Source organism: Dama dama, chromosome 11 (genome assembly GCF_033118175.1).
Source record: "Dama dama isolate Ldn47 chromosome 11, ASM3311817v1, whole genome shotgun sequence".
Lineage (NCBI taxonomy): Eukaryota > Metazoa > Chordata > Mammalia > Artiodactyla > Cervidae > Dama > Dama dama.
In genome coordinates, this window is record NC_083691.1 from 36,626,463 (window position 1) to 36,640,241 (window position 13,779).

The following is a 13,779-nucleotide window of genomic DNA, read 5'->3' on the forward strand; positions in this document are numbered from 1 at the left end:
CAGTGGGCTTACCCTGAGATGGAGACATGAGAGCAGACCGGGTACTTGATATCTTGAGAGGCAGGCTCAGCAAGGCTCATGGCAAGGGAAAAAAGGAAGTGTCTACTTAATGAATCAAGGAGGGACAGGGAGAAGCGGGAAAACAGGAGAACAGAGGTAATGATGCCTGATGGGGCTGGCTTCAGGGTCACTGGGGGGGTGAGGTGAGCACAGGAGGTGAGAGCTGTTGGATATAATCCGCTTCAGTCCAACGGAAGTGGCTCCTCTTACTGCATCAGGACACCCAGGACTCCACAAGGGGCCTCTGCTGATTGTGCCCCTCGCCAGCCCAGATGGAAGCCCGGCTGCTACATGATTCCACAGGTCCCCCAGCAGAGCCCTTCTTCTGTCACATCACACATTCCTCAGTGAGTTTTCCTGGCACCCTGGGGCCCAGGGCTCATGTCACTTCATCCCACCGTCTGTCACCAGGACCACACGGGTGGCCTCCTTCCCACGGCTTCTCCCACCCACAGCTGTCATCTCCTCTCTGCTCTTTTCAGCTCTTGTCAAACATATTTTGTGCTTCCTGGCCCCCAGCCCTGAAATCACTCCCTCTGCTGGCCTTGGCATCTATCCCTAGGATCTGAAAAGTGCAAATTTTACCAGACGCGGCATTGCGATTGCCTCATGGCTTGTTTCACATTCTCATTTTCAAAGTAAGTCTGACATTCAGGCAAGTGAAGTGTTGGGTGCTGAGAGCCAAGGCTGAGGCAGGACACTGCACAACTTCCCTGCCCCCGTCCCCTCTACCTCTGCCTACCTAACTCTTAGAGAACATGATGGGGAGCAGGTGCCAAGCCAGGATCGCTCCAAACTTACCCAGGTAGCCCCTTTCTCCTGGTTTCAGTCACCCTCTCTACACCCACCTCCTGGGCCTGCTTTTAGCCACAGCTGCGGAGCAGTGAAAAGACCCCAGGGTCTGAGCGCCAGTGCTGGTCCTCAGACTAATACCAGTTTGGCTGCCCGTGACCACAGCTAACAGTCACCGCATGCTTATGAGGGGTTAAAGACCAAGCTTTGCATTTGACATGGATGGCTTTGCTTACCCCCACAGCAACCCTGGGTACCATTATTATTCCCATTTTAAAGATGAGGAAACTGAGGCTTAGGAGTTGAGTAACTCACACCAGGATCAGATGGTAAGTGGCAAAGATGCTCTCTCTCCAAGCTCACATGGTGAGGAAACCTACCTACCACTTAGCCAACCAGAAGCCTTGCCTGGGCCTCTGTTTCATCCACTGAGAAGTGACAATGGCCCCTTCACCCAGAGGGTACTGAGGACATAAAGGGCAGGAGATATGAGAGGGCTTAGGAGAGTCTCCTATAAATATAAGATGTGATTATCCTTATCTGAGGAACTCACCACAAGGTTCAGCCTTTCACTTAGAAATTGTGGCAGGTGTCCTGAGATCCCCTGGGCCTCATCGAGCCAGTCCTGCCAGCCTCGTTTCTCTCTGCATTAGGGGGATCACACCACAAGTGTTCTTCAAAGTGTTAGTGGGTAATGGTAACGGAGCATGCCAGCATCCTGGGTCTTAAAGGGAAAGAAGCCACATGTTCCAACTTCCTATACTTAGACTGAAAAACGTGGGCAGGTCAGTTTGCAGTTTGCAGTCAAGTTGCCATCCACATGACATGTCAATTCCAGGGGCAAACAGTTTTGTTGTCATTGTGTTTAAGAGACCCTGAGATGTTCAGATAAGTGCAGAGATGGTGTTAAACCAGCTTACATTTGGATCTTCAGATGGGAGGGAGTCTGGTCACTTCCACTTGGGGGAAGGCACGAGAAGGAAGGGGAGGCTGTGCAAGGAAATGGCCATGGCAGCAAATAAAAAGGATGGTGCTATGGGTTCTGTGGGACCCTTGCCTCCTGTGTGTGAGGAGGATTAATCTAGGGCCTTGAGGAGCAAGGAGGTGCTGCTGAGTCAGAGGGCGCCCTGCATCTGGAAATTGCCTCCAACCTGAGCCATTTTCCAAGTCACTTCCAGCATGTACTGGCAGAGTATCTTCCACCAGCAGCAGAGCTAGAGGTAACCTTATTCACAATCTCTGAGCTACTTTTCACTTCTTTTGTGTGTGTGTTTGCACTCAGTTGCTCAGTCATGTCCAACTCTGCAACCCCACGGACTATAGTCCGCCAGGCTCCTCTGTCCATGGGATTTCCCAGGCAAGAATACTGGAGTGGGTTGCCATTTCCTTCTCCAGGGGATCTTCCTGATCCAGGGATCAAACCCATGTCTCCTGCATCAACAGGCAGATTCACACTGCATCACCTGGGAAGTTGTCTTACTTCTTACAGGTGAAGAAACATACCCAGAGAGCTGAGGAGTTGGGAAGTAACTTAGATGAAACTCAGCTCTTCTCATGCTCAGTCCAGCTGTTTCCCCCATTTTATCACGCTGCCCAGATACAGGACAAAATGCCAGTGACTAATCAGAATAGGAGCAGATTACTGAGGACAGACTAAGAGCCAGGCTTTGTGTTTGGTTCCTGGGCAGAGAGCATAGCAAGATGGACAGGGGAGGGGCAAGACCCTTGATCAAGTATGCAGTTAGCTAATATGCTTAGCAAAAGGTACTCCACTTCACTGATTAGCAGGGAAAGGCAGACTTAAACCACAATGATATACCACTGCTCAGGCTCTAGAAAGGCTAGCATGAAAGAGACAGACAGCAACAAAGAAAGAAACAACCAGCAACAAAGCTGCAGAGCCGCTGGAATTCTTGCATTGCCGCTGGGGTGGAAATGGTATGACCACTTCCCTAGATGTTTGACAATATCTAGAAAAGCTGCCAGGGACACACCCTACAGAAACCTATGCACCTGTTCACCGGGAGATAAATACAAGGTTACTCATAGGCGCTCTATCAGAAGAATCTCACACTGGAAAAACCCTAAATAAGCATTAACAGTAGACTAGATATACAAATTGTAACACTTTCCTCCAAAGGAATACTATACAGCAATGAGAATGAACAAACTCTTGCAAAATGTGACTGGAATTCACACATCTCTTCCACCTCACCTCCGAGTAAACTCCCGGGTCTAAGACCCAACACCCTACCCTGAGGATATCAGAGCCTCAGAGCTAAGATCCCACACTGCACTCCACCCCCTTGGGCGGGCTCCCGATTCAGCCTGAGCTTGGTCCCCCCACCAGCAGGGGCTCTCAGAATATTGTGCTGCCCAGGGATGTGTTGCCTAGGGCATCTCCCAGGATTACTACGATGATAAGTTAGGGCCAGTGAGAAAGTGAAAGCAGTCCAATGTTTACTGAATTAACTATAAGGGAAATCTGTCTGAAACTCACGGAGAAGGCCAGAATTGGGGTGTGGGGGGTGAGGGAAAAGCCTGAAGGGGCAGCAGGCAAGAGACATGGGACCAGAGAGGAAGGAATCCTGGCCCGGAGGCGCCTGCTGTCTCAGCCTCTGTGGTTTTTCTTCCCCCGGACCCTGGCGAGAACCCTTTCCTGGCCCTGTAGCTGGTTCTCAGGGCAGCAGACACAGTTCTCCTGCTGAGATTCCAGGCTGTTGGGAAACTCCTGCCACTATTCTCTTCAAAGCTCTTTGAAACTCTGAAGTGTTCTGGAGTGAAGTGCTCTCAGAACTACTGTCACCAGGCTCACAAACTCCTGGGTTGAAAAATGGTGCACAGGAGTGACCGGAATGCAGCGGATGGGCGAGCCTGTTTGCAAAGCTACGTGCCTGTGATGGGTTTCCCCTCCCCACCCTCCACCTTGACGTGGAATCACCAACTCTGTGCTGAGCTAGTGGAATCGCCTTGACTCTGAGGGAATATGAACATTTTTTATGCTTAGCCATTCCAACCATAAAGATTTTTATCCTATTACCGCTAAGTGACGAGTTCAAGAAGAGAAATGATGATCATCTTCGACAGCCATTCCAACCGAGTAAATACCAGGAGGGTGAAACGCAATCCTAGATGGGGCCACAGCCCCTTCATTTCCCAGGATGGAAAAGAGCAAAGGAAAAATGTCTTCCCAGTGAGATGTATCGAAGTGTGGAATTTTCCCTCCAGGCAAGCGATGGGCATCCCACTGTTCAAACCATTTAGCACCACATTGGACAGAGCCCAGGAGGATATGCCGAGGGGAATACTCAGACCCAGCCTGGCCAGGGGGAGGTGAACTAACGAGGCTTCCCACAGCTCTCACAACACCACCCCCAACCAGCCCATAGCTTCTGGGTGCATCCACCCTGCCTCCTGCTCCCCTGCAATCAAAGCAACCCCATAATAAGCATTGCCAGGCAACAACAAAAATATACATGTGCTTTATCAAAATATTTCCCCCTTCTCAAGGGGTGTGCCTCCACTTAATGGCTTCCTGTCTGCCAGACGTTTTATGTGCTACTTGGATGATGGCAAATCCAGCTGTTGTCACTAGAATGTGCTGACAGGTGGGGGGCGGCAGGCCTGGGAAATGGGGACTATTTGCGGGACCAGTCAATGCTTTATAAACAGCGGAACTCCCCTGGGAAATCTTCTCAGACTCACCCCAGCTAGACACTGTCTTTTCCTCACGTTGAAATAGTTATTTATGGCACTCCTCCCCCACCCCACCCCCAACACAGGCAGCCACATCTATTCATCCTTGTGACCACTAGAAATTAAGGCTCTCATCCACATTAACAGAACTATGGGCCTTAGGAGAAAATTCGGATGCTCTGATGAAGCGCCCGTGTAGTCTTCACGTGATACCAAGGCGGGTGGGAGAGCACCCGCCTTGTATGTATTTATATCTGAAAAAGAGAAGGTCAACCATGGAAGAACGAACCCATCACAATTGTGCGGCACTCGGGGAGTGAGAAAGCTTCAAGGTTACCGAGTTCAAGCACAGATGAGAAGACAAACTAAGACAGGGGCAGGGATGGGTGGAAGGCCATTGCTGGTCACCTTGCTCAAGTCCTCTCACTGGGCTTGAATCGGGGATGGGGAGATGGGGCAGCAGCAAAGACATGACTGAAGACCCAAGACAGTGGCTTTCTGTCTCAAGATTGTGAAAATGTCAAGTGTTACATAAGGAGTGGGGTGGGCAGGAAAAGGTTGATAACCTCATAGAGTGAATGAAAAGATTCACTGGAAACTGTAGTCACTCATTTCTAAACTATCCTCACCGCCTAACCCATGGACCCTAAGACTTCCATAAACCCTGGAATGGGGAGTACAAAACCTGCCCCAGTCTTATCTCTTACTCTTCAACTTGGTCATTCCAGGCTACAGGTAAACCCCACTGCCTCCCACAAAATACCATGGACTCCATGGGAAAAAAGACCACGAGAAAGATGGTGATTCTGTTCAGTTTCACACAGAGGATCAAGCCCCTGGCCCCTCCAAGTCTTCTATCACATGATGCCCCAATATGACTAGTTTGTCAGGGGTTCCATACCCCCGGTGCACCGCCTTTTCAACCAGCACAGCGAGCTATTGGTGAAACCCTCACAGCCTTCCTCCTTTCTCCCCTCCTCACTCCACCTGTGCATCTGTGGATTCCTAAGCCATGCCCCCCAGTGCCCGCACTCTCAGCAGCACCTGCTCTAATGCTCAGCTAATAGTTCTAGATCTCAGGCACTGTCCTAACACATCCTATAACTCACAATGCAATTACTGTGGTAGGGAAATTGCAAGCAAATTGAATAAGCTCAGCTCCCTCCCACATGCCGTTTCTTTACTCTTCTCTTTTCAGTAATGAGAATTCTTTAAGGGAAAAGGCCTTTTTCCCTTTAACGGAGGCTATTCTCCTGATTCCTTATCTGAAGCCCATGAGGATGGGAGGATATGGAGAAGGGGACTTCCTCTAGCTCCTTTTGTCCTGTTTACTCATAAAGCAGATAGGAAGAAAGCAGTCAGTTTTCTTTCCAGGCTTACTCTCCCTTTCATCTGCTCAGCTAACATTTATTGAATTCCTATCACACATCACAGATTTCTCCCCCTAGAGGGCAACTGGTATCATAACTAGTTGAACCTTAGCTGCAAGGCATGATGGGAAAAGGGAGAGGTTAAACTGTGTCTATGGAGTCGGGTCCCCCTGGGTGGGCCAAGAGCTACAGTAGGAGCTTCTTGGTAAAGGTGATGCCAGTTGCCAACAGGATGGCAGCATATTGACCCTTGTGGTTGAAGAAACTGACAGGAGGGGGCAGGAAGGAACCAGAGAAGCCAGAAGTCTCCAAAGGAACTGAGACAGAGCCTGTCTCCTGGACAGAGGCAGAGGGCTGCAGCATGTAGGCAGCCCTATTCCAGGGCTGCATCTTTATTCCAGGGCCTACTGTCTACTCAAACCCAGGGCCTCCAGGCTGGACCCACCCACCAACCATGGACTTTATCTGATCCACAAAAGGAAGCCACAGCGCCAGCTGATGCTCTGTGGTTTGCAAATTTGAACAGGCATCAGAATCACTGGTGGTGCGTGTTGAGACACAGGTCACCAGGCCCCACCCCAGAGCACCTCACTCAGTAGTTCTGGGGGTAAGCTTAGAATCTGCAGTTCTAACTGGTGATGCCGATGCTGGTCCCCTGGTCTGGGAAACCACACTCTGAGAACTATTGTTCTAAGCCTTTGCTATTGGATGTGAGCCCTGGACCATCCATCAGCGGAACCTGGGAGTCTGACAGGAATGCAGACTCTCAGGCCCCACCGCAGACCTGCTGAATCAGTGTGACAAGAACCTCAGATGATTTAAGTTCAAGAAACACTTACCTGCGGTGGCGGTTCTCAATCTGGCTGCTCAATAGAATCACTGGGGGAGCTCAGAAAAGAGATGCTTCAGCTGGTTGGAGTCTGGCATCAGCATTTTTAAAAAGTTTCCCAAGTAATTCTTAGGAGATGCCTGGACTGAGAACCGCTGGGACTCCCACTCATGACTAACACTCCATATCCAATTTTCCAGCACTGAACTTACCCCTCATGACTGTGGGGAGGGTCGGGAGGAAGTACCTGAAAAGGCGAGTGTCTGGGACCACCCGGTTGCTGGCGATCCGCTCACTCTCCCGCTGGTTGAAAGCATACAGCTTATAGGGATCGTCGCCGACACGCCACTTCTTGGCATTCAGATACCGCCGCTCATCAAACTGGTCCCACAGGTCATCCCAGTCACCATCTGAAATCTATGGGACATGAAAGGGAAGTCGGTGAGGATGGCTCCAGGCCCTCTCAGCTTCCTCTGTCAGTGCCCAGAGACCAAGCACGTGCCGGCAAGGTTCAATGCAAAGATGGGAGCAGACGTAGGACATTAATAAAACCATCAGCAGTAATAATAAACAATGATGACGACAATGGCAGCTACCATTTAATAAGTGCTGTACTCATACACCAGGCACTGGGTTAGGACCTATACACACTTATCTCATGTAATTCTCATAATTTTAGGAAATGGATGTTGCTCGTATCCCCACTACGCAGACAAGGAAGCCATCTCAACAGCCCAAGCACCTTGCTCAAGATACCACAATTAGGAAGCAACAGGGCTGGGACTTGGATTCTAGAATACTAACCCCACAGGCCACCTCTCTGGGGTAATTTGAGACACGTGATGGAAAGTGCTGGCACAATGGCTGACACATAGTAGGTATACACAATGACTGCCATTCCCTGCTCTGCCAAAGGAAGGCAGCAATGGAAAGCAAGCGATCCATCTATAACGGGGGTGCTACCTGCTGGACAGACACCTTGTGTGTTCCTTCCTTCCTCCAACCCAGGAATCTATGTTTATTTTTAAGAAGCCTCCAAGGGGGAGCAAGTAACAACCCTCATCATATGAGGAGACAGCACTTTAGAATGTGTAAAGCGATTTCTGCATTCATCATCTCGATTCATTCTCACCAAGGCCCTCTGCAGGGTAGGGAAGACAAAGTTTCATAAAGGTGACTGGCTTGTCTGAGGTCCCCAGGTGGATGGTGGCAGAGCCCATGCAGAGCTCTGTCTCTTGGACCCTCCAGTGCAGAGGAGGGAAGGGGATTCACACAGGGAGAGGCCGGTTCCTGCCCAGACCCTGGGCTGCCGCCTCTGCCCTGCCCACCCAGCTCTGCACCCACCAGAAATTCCTCACAGCCAGTAGGGGGTGTGGGCTTCAGGGCCTCTGCAAGCTGGGTGCTTCCCTTGATAGTTACTGCCCAGTGGATGCTAGCACTGCCCCCGCTAGGGGAGAGGCAATCTGTATCAGCAAAGCTCAGACCTTTTAGGTTCATCAAAGCCAAAAGAACACTGCATCTGGAAAAACCTATTGACCAGGCTCTGACCTGGACCATGAGGGCTGGAGTCCCAGGGCTGGCATAGTCACCAAGAATGAGATGTTCATTCATGTGTTCCTGACCCTTGGCCCTATGCAAGTATCTGAAGCTGCCTGAGTACCACCCATCCCATCACTACCAGGATGCCCTTCTGTCCTCCAGGCACCTAACAGGAGAGCCCAGGGCAGGCACCGCAGACAGCAATGCAGGCGTTCAGCCCACACTTGGCAGTTAAGGGGGGGGCCACTCGTGCCCACGTGTACATTCATCTCAGGCACCCCTCCAGCTTATCAGGTAATTGATCGCTCCCTTTCACACTCTCTCTCTCTGTGTTATCTTCTTTTGAAACAGCGTTCTCCTGCTAATAGCACAAAATGAAGCATTGGAAACCAGTGATTTTTATCCAATAATTGATTTTATTAATGTCCTGTGATATTGCTGCTACATGGGGACATTGTGGGGGGGTTTGAAACCCCAGCCTGGGCTGTGCCATGCCATAGCCTGACAGCTGTCACCTGTGCTTGGAACATGACCTCAGGGCTACCCTGACATCCCACTCTTGCAGAAAGGGTCATGCAGCTGGCTCATGCCCAATTGAATTTACTGCAAATCTCAAAATAATCTGTGAGCCCCTACAGTGCAGTGTGCCAGGGAGGAGGAGATGCGGAGATGGCAGTCCCCTGCCCTTCAGCGGGTTGCAATGTTGCATGAAGATGTCTATAACAGAGGAGGGACAGGAATAGGAACAGTCTCCCAGAAGAAACATCAAACGAGTTAGGGCTTGAAGGATGAGCTGGGATTTTGCTTTGCTGAAGGGGAGATGGGAAGGAAAGTGTGTGCAGTGAAAATCCAGATAAGAGACATGACGGCTTAAAGCCATCAGGGAATGGCTAGCTCAGGATTGGGGAAGCCAGGGCTGGGACTGCAAAGAAAGCATGAGTGAAAGAACATTCTGGAACGTAGATGATCCTGTATGAAGCAGGTCGGGGGAAACTGTCTGCCTACATGTGTAGGAGGGAGGGGAGGGAAGAGAGCTCCGCAAGGAGACCAGCTGGGAGGTGACCTTAGCCCTTGAGCCTGGTAGGAAGGGAAGCCTGCTGGGGTCCAGGTGGATGGTTCCACCTACCGGCTGGAGAAGCCAGGGGTAGGGCAGGCCCTGTGGGGAGGCACGGGGGCTGGAGAGATGACACTCAACCTGCAGAGACAGCACTCGACCAACCTGGCTTCATCCCCACCCCCACTCTCTATTCACACCAGACCAGGCTCAAGGCCAAGAGAGCACAAGGCTCGGGGTGTTGCTCAGCCTGGCAATCGCCACCCTAGGACAGCTAAGCACCCTTGGCATCCTTGGAGATGGCGTCACAAGAACTGACCTGGCTTCCAGAAATCCTAGAACCAGAGCAGCAGCCAGGCTGGCAAGAGAAACTGTCTGAACAGTTAGTCGAGGTGTCCTTGCAGGGGACTGAAGAGACCACTCCCTCAGATGGTCACGAGCGTGCAGCGGGTTCACACTTCCCTGCACTGGATCCACTGTGGGGATCTCCCTGTACTGGGAGCTTGGTATTCCTATAATGAAGTCTGGGTGCATTAAGTAATGGTGAGGCTGTGTTTAAGACAATGCTACCAGTTGAGTAGCAATTTCTGTTTTACAAAGTACCTTGCAGGTGCATGGCAGAATCCCCCATTTGGATGAGGAGGGGTCGGCTTAAAGAGGTAAGGTGGCTCATCCATGCTTGACAGCTGGTAAGTGAAGGGACCCCTGACAGGGTCTCCCCAGAGCGTCCCAGCACCATGGACAGAACAAAGGTTGTCCTCTCTGCTGAGGGTGAGTAAGCAGAGAAAGACCCCCTCTGAGGAGTGGGGTGGAGGACAAGCCCAGAGGAAGGACCCCAGCCCCTCTTGCCCTACTTGTCCCCAGAATAGACTGACCACAGTTCTCCAAGGACTTCTGAAGGGGCAGTGACTTCACAGGCCTGTTTTGGGGGCTGATTTCCAAGTTCTTCAATCCATAAGTCCTACGTCTGGTGTCTAAGGGCTCAGAAAGCTTCCAAACATGTATTATCACCTTAACAAGCCTTCCTAGCCCAAGAAGTAGAATGCTGCTGCTCCAAACAAGGACACAGGAGCCCCAAGAGGGCCCACCCCAGAACTGCACCCACTCCCACATGGCTGCCCCCAAGCTGCCCTCACTCAACTTTCTGACCAAAATTCATTCGGTCTAGAGTGGGCGTGTTTCCAAAGAGGGGTATAAAGCCACAAACAGAAAGAAAGATCATCTTTTAAACAGAAAATTTCTGACTAAGCCAGCCAACCCCCTGGCCAAGACCAGTGCTTAAATAACTTGGCACCAAAATCAAAAGCTCAAAAGCACATCTGTTAAGCTGCTTCCTGTCTTTCCTCCCACCAGGCTTCTGTGAGAAATCTGGAACCCCTTCCCTTCATCCTTCCCTGGCCTAGTTTCTCTCGCTCTGTTTTCCAGCTGATTATCTGGCTCAGGAATCATGGGGGTAGCCTTCCTTCTGTTAGGTTCTGAGGCTGCCTCTATGTTCCACTAATGGTTTTGTCTCCCTCCTTCTTTCCCCAGCTTGGCACTGCTAGTTTTCTCTTATGGCTCTAATTCTCTTCTTCTTCAAATGACAAAATCTCTAGCCCTTGCTAAGGCTTCCATCCTACTCTGAACTGTGCCTGATCCTCAAGGAACATCTCAGAGTCACCCTGCAACAGCTAACACCTTGAGGGGCATCCACCATGTGTCCTAAACATTTACATTTAATCCTCACTATGATGTGTGCATTGTTTTAGTCCTGTCCGACTCTGCGACCCTATGGACTGTAGCCCGCCAGGCTCCTCTGTCCATAGGATTCTCCAGGCAAGAATACTGAATTGGGTTGCCATGCCCTCCTCCAGGGATATTCCTGACCCAGGGATTGAATCCATGTCTCTTAAGTCTCCTGTATTGACAGGCAGGTTCTTTACCACTACGCCACCCGGGAAGTCCACAATCCTTACTATAATGAATATCAATAGGACTGTCCCCATCTTGTAACTGGGAAAACTGAGGCACAGAGATATTGAGTAACTTACCCAATGTCACACAGATAGGAAGTGTTAGAGCCAGGATTTGAACCCCAGGGTAGCCTGGCTTCAGTTCCATGTGTTCAATCATTAGGTGACTCTGCCTGGCTTCATCTTCACTGCCATTTTCTTGGGTCTTCAAAGACTGTCTGTGTGTTTCCCACCATTTTTCTAGGTCCAGTTCTTTCTTTTCTGAGATCTTCCTCCAAGCAAAGACATCTGTACACCCCTCTTAACATCCCCCTGCCTGCTCTTCACTCCCCCATCTGGGCAGCTGTTCTCTTCCCAACAGTGGCCTTGATCCTGACAGCCCAGGGCAAGAAAAGGGGGAGGTCTGCAGGCAGACTCCTGCAGAAAGATGGGAATGTGATAGAGTAGCACAGAGAAGGTCATCATTGAAAAAAATGATAGACTCAGAGGGATTGGGTAGAGAGTGAGGTGGGAGGGGGGATCAGGATGGGGAATACATGTAAATCCATGGCTGATTCATGTCAATGTATGGCAAAACCCACTACAATATTGTAAAGTAATTAGCCTCCAACTAATAAAAATAAATGAAAAAAAAGAAAAAAATGATAGAACTGATCACGTAAAGACAATATAGGGACTTTCCTGGTGGTCCAGTGGTTAAGGGTTCCTGTTCCAGTCAAGGGGTGTGGGTTGATCCCTGGTCCAGAAGCTAAGATCCCATATGCCTCATGGCCAAAAATCCAGAACATAAAACAGAAGCAATAGTGTAACAAACTCAATAAAGGCTTTAAAAATGGTCTACATAAAAAAAAAAATCTTAAAAAAAATAAAGATGATATAATTCATCTATCTAACCAATGTGTGAAACTCCACTGTAACATTCCACTGGATCCAATGCACATTCCTCCATTTAGGAACACAGAGGCCCCAAGATGCCCACTCCAAGCTTCTAAGGACTATATATAACTTCTAGAAGTTTTCTTCTAATTTTAAACCAGAATTTGTCTCCTTGTAATATCTCCCTTTGGGAGCTGATTTTTATCCCCAGGGATATTTGATGCAAATCTGACCTTCCTTTCTCATGTCCTTGAGATATTTAATGACAACTATTGTGTCCTCCAGGTCTTCCAGCCCCCCATTACATGACTTGTATCTCAGAAAAAATGACCCAGAGGAGTGTGCAAAGATCTACCAAAGGATCGAGAGAACATGACTAAGTGAAGTCAGGTGGGATTCATCGAGGAATTCAAATACCCTGGAAAGCCTTCCATATGTGTGGAACAAGGGGAGAGGCGTTGCTCATGACAGAGTCTAACTTTCATATGCAGATGGAAGCTGCTCTGGGAAAGTGCTGTTACTCTGATAATGCCCGCTACTGGGCACATAAAACTACCCATCCCAGCTCCCCTGTCAGAACCCTAGAGGGAGGGGGTCCAACAAATGACGTCTAACCCTTACAAGCCCAATATTCAACAGAAAATTGTACCCCCAGTCTCTCAATGAGGAAACAGGCATGGGGAGGATGAATAAGTTGCCCAAGCTCACACAACTGAGAAGTGTGTCTCAAAGCCCACACACCCAGTTTCTTGGCCAGCCATGCAGTCTGGAGTTCCCGTACCTCCCTGGACCCAGGCTACTTCCAGAACGGCAGCCTCTGCTTCCCAGCACCACCCCGGGCACTGCCCCTGCCTTCCACCCACCGGAGCTGTCTGCTTCCAGCACTATGGCAGACCGAATGCCAGGACTTCCGTGCTAAACTACAGCCACATCTTGCACAATTAAAAACAAATGGGGTTTTAAATGCATTGCTGGGCTTTCTAGAAGGAAAATGTTCACCATGATATAGGGATGAGGCCAGGGATAATATAGGGTGGTGAAGCCAGAGGTGGGATAGATGATAGTAAGTAAAGACAACATGTGAGGCTGCCCCAGGGGTACTGGTCATTGAGAAAGTAAAGCCCACCTCCTAAAAGATGAAGACACTGAATCTGAGTCTTCCATAATTAAGGCTTAATTGTTCAGTCATGTCTGACTCTGTGATCCCAGGGACTGGTAGCCCACCAGGCTACTCTGTCTGTGGAATTTTAGGCAAAAATACTGGGTGGGTTGCCATGTCCTCTTCCAGGGGATTTTCCTGACCCAGGGATGAAACCTGCATCTCCTGTGTCTCCTGCATTGTAGGCAGATTCTCTACCTGCTGAGCCATCAGGGAAGCCCAGTTAAGGACAAGAACAGGGACTAAATGGTCCCAGATCAGCTGTGAGCTGGCTCACAGCAAAGGCAAACATAAACCTTATCTGGAGGAAAGCAGTCCCAGGGCAGGCCCCTAGGATTCCCACAAAGCCACCAAAAGATGAATTCACAATAAAAAATGATCAGACACACAAGGAAGCAAGTCACTATAAGGGAGAGTCAGTGGAAACTATAATGAACATATTCTGATCCTCC

The 13,779-nt window shown here is 49.8% G+C and overlaps 1 protein-coding gene across 1 annotated transcript in view; it reads right to left on the reverse strand.

Moving 5' to 3' along the window:
* Positions 1-13,779, reverse strand: part of GALNT14 (polypeptide N-acetylgalactosaminyltransferase 14) — a 220,995-nt gene that overhangs the window by 67,784 nt on the left and 139,432 nt on the right. The window contains exon 2 of the mRNA XM_061156239.1: positions 6,995-7,164. Coding sequence (XP_061012222.1) covers positions 6,995-7,164 — 170 coding nt within the window. The remainder of the gene's footprint in view (positions 1-6,994; positions 7,165-13,779) is intronic.